General features: G+C 35.1%; 1 protein-coding gene across 1 annotated transcript; it reads left to right on the top strand.

The window, feature by feature from the left end:
• The first annotated feature begins 1,195 nt into the window (after positions 1-1,195).
• On the top strand, positions 1,196-7,931 carry LOC112520526 (dnaJ protein P58IPK homolog). The gene is made up of 9 exons (XM_025128983.1): positions 1,196-1,430; positions 2,543-2,708; positions 3,519-3,723; positions 3,837-3,997; positions 4,335-4,428; positions 4,529-4,741; positions 4,860-4,940; positions 6,203-6,421; positions 7,513-7,931. The coding sequence occupies exons 1-9, from the start codon at positions 1,304-1,306 to the stop codon at positions 7,690-7,692; spliced, it is 1,446 nt and encodes a 481-aa protein (XP_024984751.1). The 5' UTR covers positions 1,196-1,303; the 3' UTR covers positions 7,693-7,931.

A 7,931-nucleotide genomic window follows, 5' to 3' on the forward strand; every position in this document is an offset into this window, starting at 1 on the left:
TCATTGTTTAATCTTATGAAATTTTTTCATGAAATTGTTTAATCTTGTGAAATTGTTTCATATAATACTTTTTTTGATGAAGTTGTTTCATATATGATTGTGAAATTGTTTCATATATGATTGTGAAATTGTTTCATATAATACTTAATGAAACTGTTTCATGTATTTCTCTAAAATTARAATAATGAAGATGATAATATCTATGATTAACACTCTCCACAATAAAAATGATTAATCAACCTCTCATAATTACAAAAAAATGAAAAAAATGAAAAAATTATGATTGGTTGAATGCGGTTTGCACGGTTTGTACAAATTGAGTGGTTTGCATTTGATCGCTCCCCTATATATATATATATATATATATACTTGGGATCATGTGAGACCAATGGTTTTTCATGAGACCCGTAAGACCAATACTCAACCCTTGGATTAGATCTACAATCTGAACATTCATAATCACAAAATTGTCACGAGACTTTTCAATAATCACAAAATTGCCACTGTGCAACTTTAGACCATTAGATCATTAGCTTATAAAGTTGATCAATAAACATAAATTGGTCTTACGGGTCGCACGAAAAACTTTTGATCTCACGTGAACCCAACCATATATATATATATATATATATATATATATATATTACTCTATTTAAAATAAAAACTCACAAAAACCTTCTAATTAACATGGGATGAAAAATGTATATATTTACAAAAACCAAAATAAGTAAATAATGATTTTTTATTTTCGTTTCTATAATTTTAAAAATAATGATTTTTGCTCCATGATTTAAACTTTATCGTTTTTTCCTGGTCGTTTATATATCAAGTCTATTATAGTCTCTCATGCTTAAAATAGTAGTTAGTCTCAGGACGAAAATAGAAATTAATTGCAAAATATAGGTATGAAAACCGTAATTTCAAAATTACAGGGACAACATCCGTAATTTTAGTAAACCACAAGGATTGAAAACGTAATATACTCAAATATTAAATTAACATATCCGGTGGTTGGTTAATAACCTAACCCAATGGGCCCACGATATACACGTGTGATTGGGAGATTGGCAACTTTAGCGTGGAATTACACGTCAGATCATTTACACAAAACTTGCACACAAAAATTACACGATAACGCGTCCAAGAACACAATCGCAAACCCATCACATCCCACCATCAGAGTTCTCCTTCGAATCCCTTGAAATCATCCCAAATTTCATATTCATATATACACATTGAGTGTGTGTGTATATACATATTATATATATAAATCACACAATCACACAGTGTAATCTGTAATGCGATGATGAAGGTATTGAAGATGGTCTCAGCAATGGACTTGGTAGCATGGAGAGGGTTAGTGTTTGTATTCATCCTCCAGTTCGTATTTGCTTGCCAAATCATCTTTCCGCCACTTGTTTCTGCCCTAGGTAATGTGATCCTGAATCTTTTATCTTGTGTTTTGTATGTGATTTTGTGTTTTTCAGTTGAAATTTACGTTATACTCGGAATCAGATCAATTTATAAGCTTTCAATGCGTGGCTACCTTGAATCCGATCAAATATAATGGTTATCCGGTTGTTGATGTGTGTTCTCCGTGAAATTGTTTTTACATATGTTAAACGTACTGATCAAGTGTTTTGGGGGATGAGAATTTTGAGATTTCGAATTGGTATTATACAGTGATTCAAAATATCATTCCAATTCGATTCCTACGCCAAAATACACGCTAATTTTACTAAAATCAAGTCTTAATTGTGGAATGGAAGGGACTTTAAGTTTCAGCTTGTTAAGGGTTTTATTAATGTTTGTTGGATTTGATGATATTAGATGGTGTTTGCTTTCTCTATGTTGTTTATGAAGTTATGATGTTGAAGCGGTTAGTTTTTAGCGTTACTGTTGTTTTGGATATTCTGTGATCACCATTTTACGTCGCAAAAAGAATGTAACCCCCTCCCCCCATACACACACACAAAAAAAAATGCAAATAAGGTTCAATGCAAGGGGCTGTTTGGTTGGTTTTCCATCAAGTCCTGTATGGATAAAGCTGTCGATAAAGCTGTCTCTGTGGATTAATATAGATTGTGAAGGTTTTTGATCGGAGGGTTTTTTCGGGAGCAGGTTTGGAAAAAACTTGGCTTTTAGCATAAAGCCCGCCCTAAAAGCTTACTGAATTAACCACTTTCTATATCATTAAGCCACTGCCCAACAGCCATGTATAGCTGACCGAATAAGCAATACATATTTCGGTGTTTGTTAGTAAATAGTCAACGGCTTGTTATCAAAATCCCAAATGGAAATCTGAGGTATAAGACGGTCGATTGCTGAAGACAATACCGAGGTGTTTTATATTTTGATTTGTACGTAAAATCCAATGTTAGACCAAAATTAAGAAGATATTGTATCCCCTCAAGTTCTGAGACTCAAAAGGTAGTGCCTTGAGTTGCTTCTCATCAAGCGACGCATGCATGTTTATAGAGCATTCTGTTCATTGACCAACATTGCACAACTGATTCTTAGCATTTGTGGCATGCTCATCCAGATGGGAACCCTATTGATGCTGCTGAATTATTTGAGAGAGCTTCACATAGTATACAGATGAAACGTTATAGCGAGGCAATCAATGATCTTAACGCTGCATTAGAGGCTGAACCGTCACTTTCTGAAGCATATTGGAGTCGAGCTTCAGTCCTTCGCTATCTGTGCAGGTTCTTCTTTGAACTTCCAGTACCTACTATAGTATTTCCAGCAGAGAGATTGTTTCTAATTGGATTTTCATCTGTTTGGGAATTATAAATTTTTGGGATCCCTGATTGGTTCAATTCCTATGACTAATAAGTTGATTTCTTATTTCTATGACATTGAGTTTGTCCTATAAGGCTATAACTGCCATTTGGCTGAATAAAGTTGTTTTGGGCTTGAAAATTTAAGAAGCCTAGAGCAGGTATGAGGCAGCAAGACAAGATTGTCAACCATGTGTGACAAAGTAGAGCATCTCCAACAGCTAGGCTAAAATGGAGAAAAGAGGGATTTTAGCCATTTTTTGCTCCAACAACTATGCTATCTTGTATGCTAAAATAGAGAAAAGAGGAGAGATTGTAAAAATCTCTAAATTTAGAGAAATCTCTAAATAGTGAGAGAAATTATTTTTTGAATACTTCCCACCAATAAGATGGATTGAAAATAAATGTTTAGGATAGAGAAATAATATTTTATTAAATGTATTGGATATTATAATAATAAATTTAATGTTAGAATTGCTAAAATAGAGTAGCTGTTGGAGTTGAATGTAATTTTTTTGGAGATTTTGATTTTTAATTCTCCATTTTAGAAAAATATAGTGCAACTGTCAGAGATGCTCTTAGCAATCCATTTTCAGTAATCCCATTAACATAAAAATGTGAACCATGCATTGAAAAGTTGTAACCTGATTATCATTTCAAGAACAACTGAAACAAGTTTTCACATAGCTCCTGATTAGAAACTTATATGATTCAGGGGATTTTTGGCTAATGTAGATATGAGGAATCAGAGAAGAGCTATAGAAAATATCTTGAAATGAAACCTGGAAATTCGGTCGTGGAGAAGGAGCTTTCTCAATTGCATCAAGCGCAGAGTGCTTTAGATACAGCCATCAATCTTTTTGAGTCAGGCAATTATACTACTAAAGCTTTGGATTTTATCGATAAGGTGGTACTTGTTTTTTCTCCTGCATGCTCACAGGTAATGACTCAAATATTCCAACATTATGAAGTAAACCTGCCTAGTTATTTTATTTATTGTTTTTCTTCTTCTTACTAGAAAATGTATCCTAAAAATAAACCGACCTGTGGCAGGCTAAACTACTGAAGGTCAAGCTACTATTAGCTTCCAAGGACTATTCAGGGGTCATTTTGGAGACAGGAAATATGCTTAAAGAGGATGAGGATGATCTAGAGGCGTTGCTGCTCCGTGGTCGTGCCTATTATTATTTAGCTGATCATGATGTTGCTACAAGGTTATTTTAATGGCACAATTATAATCTGAAAAGAAATGAAACAGAAAAAAAATGAGAAATGGATTAGAAAACTACCTCCGTCCCAAAATAATGCAATGTTTTCTTTCCAAAGACTTATATGTCCATTGACAATCAATACAATGATATTAGTTCTATTTTACAAGCTCTATTATTTGTCTTGGGATATCTTACTGTTTTAGGTACTCGATCATTAGTCAAAAACTTTACTTAAACTGTGTGCCAAGTCAATCGTTGCATTTTTTTGGGGGATGGAGAGAGTAAACTTTCTTAGATGTAACGTTTTCTTATCATGGATGTTTGATTTTTTTTTTCTCAGGCACTACCAGAAAGGGCTCCGCCTAGACCCAGAACACGGTGAACTAAAGAAAGCGTATTTTGGATTGAAGAATTTGCTAAAGAAGACCAAAAGTGTATACCAAAGAAACTATTAGTGGCCAACCAGCCCTTTGAGTTTTCTTTACCACCCTTTTTACTTTGTTCCAGTGCTCAGAATTTTGTCTCTAATTGCAGGCAGAAGATAATGAAAAGAAGGGCAAGCTGCGTGTTGCTGTGGAAGACTACAAGGCAGCCCTTGCTTTGGACCCTAACCATCATGCATATAATGTGCATCTCCATTTTGGTTTGTGTAAACTATTGGTTAAGCTTGGTAGGGGAAAGGATGCTCTAAATGCTTGCACAGAAGCTCTTACCATTGATGAAGAGCATGCTGAAGCTTTGGTTCAGGTTCTCTGTTGTAATTATTTTAATGTCTACCCTCAGTATTACATGAGGTGCAACTTACTCTGAATGCTTCTTTGCTTATTGGAAGTGGTGTAACTGAATTGTAGTGAACTCTTTTCAGAGGGGTGAAGCGAAACTATTAGTAGAAGATTGGGAGGGAGCTGTTGCAGATATAAAGTTAGCTGCTGAAAAATCACCCCAGGTTAGCTTTTTAATAATGTAGACCAATTCTATCAGAATCTCTTCACAATAACGGTCTTCCATATCATATGAAGAAATGGAACAGGGTTCGGTATATATAACTTAAAACAGGGAAGCCATTATATGGCATGCCTTTTGGTTTTGGATATTGTTCATGTCTAGATATTGGTTAATATCTTTCTTTTGAAATGTATGTCTCCTCCCACATACTATCATCTCTTTCGCTCACACTGCATGAAGTGTTGTTATGTACTTGAAAACTGGTGGTGTCTCCTTAAAATGGTTCAATGTTGCATAAAGTAGTCTAGCATAAAATGGTCTTTCTTTTTTCCCTTCTCCGTAAAGCGAATACTATTTGCCAATTCTCCGTTATGAGATTGTGCAAGTCGAATTTTTTGTTCTAACCAGTAAAAAGCAGTCAGATCTGTTCTCTCATGATTAGCGAGTTGTTTGTCTTTCCTACTGTCCATATCTTACTTATGTGAATCTTTAGTTTTTTCCTGCTCTTACCGTATGTCAGTCTGTTTTTCTTCCTGTTTGTTTTATCATACGCCTCTCTGTGTCCCCGTTTTCTTTTGTGTTGTAGCGTGTTTTCACACACTTACGTTTTTATGCTACTTTTCTCAATTATATTCTCGTATATTTGTTTTGCAAGCCAAGGATCTTCACGGAAACAGCCTCTCTACCCACAGACCCTATCTTGTGTGAGATATACTGGGTTTGTTTGGTTTATCTGTTGTCCATGATGGGGATCACATGATTCAGGTCAAATATTAGAATGTTGATTGTGTTTGATTTGATGGTCAGTTGGCTAACAATTCCATACATCTAACAGAACACATAAATTGATATTATACTTTGAATGGAGTTGTATAACAATGGCTCTTGTGGCTTCTTGGATTTCTAGTAGAGATTATAAACTTGCAACTTTCTTAGAGGCTGTTTGGTTGGTTTTCCATTAAGTCATGTATGAATAATGTTGTCTGTGTGGATTAATCTGTCCGAATAGATGAGGAAGGTTTTTGTTTGGGAGGTCTATGTTTTTTTTTAATTGGGAAGGGCAGGTTTGGAAAAACTTGGCTTTCTGCATAAAGCTCCCTCTAGAAGCTTACTGAATAAGCCACTACCAAATAGTCATGTATAGCTGACCGAATAAGCTGTGATCCCATTAAACTCATTAAGCTGCTTGTTAGCAGACCCTCTCTCTCTGTATATATTTGTATATTTGTAAGATTTTGTTCAATAACATGCCAATTTTGAAAGGACATGAGCATACGGCAAACACTTATGAAGGCGGAGAAAGCTTTGAAATTAAGCCAAAGGAAGGATTGGTACAAGATTTTAGGTGTTTCAAAGACTGCATCTGTATCGGAGATAAAACGAGCTTATAAAAAGCTGGCTTTGCAATGGCACCCAGATAAGAATGTTGACAATAGAGAAGAAGCAGAGAACAAATTCAGGGAAATAGCTGCTGCATATGAGGTTCTTTCTTCACTCTCATTGTCTTTAATTTCCCAATCTTCTATTATATTTAAGCACAATATTTTCTTGTTTGGGAAGTTTTTCATTTCAACTTAGTTATCAACCTTCCATCATCTCATATATTTATAATATTGGGTCAGGTTCAGGTGAAAATTGCAAAAAAAAAACAACAACTGAGGAATACCTTAGTAGCCGTTCATCTGGACGATATGCACATGTGCATACAAATAATTTCTAAGCAATATGTATGGTATACACAAGTGCATAATATGCAAACGTGCATAAAAACCAATAAACAACTTCAATTACGTGTATACACATGTGCATACTGTCCGGATAAAATGTTACGAGAATGTTCTTCAGTTTTTTATTTTTTTAGGGTTTTTATTGATCTGGTCTAATAGGGGTATTTGTTAAATGGTCAAACAATTTGCTTGGTCAATGTGCCATTTTTCTGAAGTATAATATATATATATATATATATATATATATATATATATATACAAAAATCAACTCATGCACCCTCTTTACCTTTGTTGAAGTTTGAACCTCTGACCTTATTCTGGAATTATGTGAGAACAAATGAGTTTGGTGACAACACTTTTGACCTTTGGATGAGTTTTTCTTATCATCCGATGGCTCAAAAATTACACGTATCTTCATCCACCTTCATGTACCATCAGTCACTTTCACATGCATGAACTTATTAAAGTTTTAGTCATGATGATACAAGTCAATATGCGTGAAAGCACGTGAGAAGGTCCGGTGTTCGTCGTTCTCACCAAAAAAATGGCTCTCACCAAAACCCAACCCTATTTTTCCATTCTCTTAAAAAAAATGCAGCATTTTCTTTTTTTAGGGAACAAAATCATGTCAAATTTACCCATTTGACCCCATAGTTTCCATGACAAAAAGTTGAGTTCGAGTATAAACCAATTCAGAGAAACCCAATATATTTCGACGTAGGATCTGGGGGTAAAATGTATGCAAACCTTTCATCTGTATCAAGAGGCAGATAAGTTTTTTTTCAAGATTTTGATCAATATGTTCGATCTTATGCTTCTGATACCAATAATGTTTGCTAATTGTAGATTCTCGGGGATGAAGAAAAGCGTACGAAATACGATCACGGGGAAGACGTTGAAGAGGGCATGAACATGGGGGGCGGTGGTGGATTCAACCCATTTGGTGCAAGCGGTTTTAGTAGCGGTGGTGGTGGTTTCACATTCCGTTTCGAAGGCGGGTTTCCGGGCGGTGGCTTCCGCATGTAACTCGCAAATTTGATGAATTCAACTAACTTAACGACGGAGTTTTTGGTTGCTTGCAAGGCAAGTTTTGGGCTAGTTTAGAAAGGATGCATTGTTGAAATGGTGTAGGAAAACTAGTGCTTGCCATTTTGATGCAAGTAGTTATAGAAGGCATATGTTACTTAACCTTATAGATCTAGTTACAAATTTGGTGTTATTTGTAAACCGAAAATCCCGATCCTTCGTTTCTTTAACCGATCAAA

Source organism: Cynara cardunculus (genome assembly GCF_001531365.2).
Source record: "Cynara cardunculus var. scolymus isolate 2C chromosome LG 10, CcrdV1, whole genome shotgun sequence".
Lineage (NCBI taxonomy): Eukaryota > Viridiplantae > Streptophyta > Magnoliopsida > Asterales > Asteraceae > Cynara > Cynara cardunculus.

What these genes read in the sequence shown, in the direction of transcription:
- LOC112520526 (XM_025128983.1), top strand. Translation starts at nt 1,304, where the DNA reads ATGATGAAGGTATTGAAGATGGTCTCAGCAATGGACTTGGTAGCATGG. An exon ending in GTCCTTCGCTATCTGTGCAG is followed by an intron (nt 2,709 to 3,518) that starts GTTCTTCTTTGA and finishes TGGCTAATGTAG; the next exon opens with ATATGAGGAATCAGAGAAGA. An exon ending in GATCATGATGTTGCTACAAG is followed by an intron (nt 3,998 to 4,334) that starts GTTATTTTAATG and finishes TTTTTTTCTCAG; the next exon opens with GCACTACCAGAAAGGGCTCC.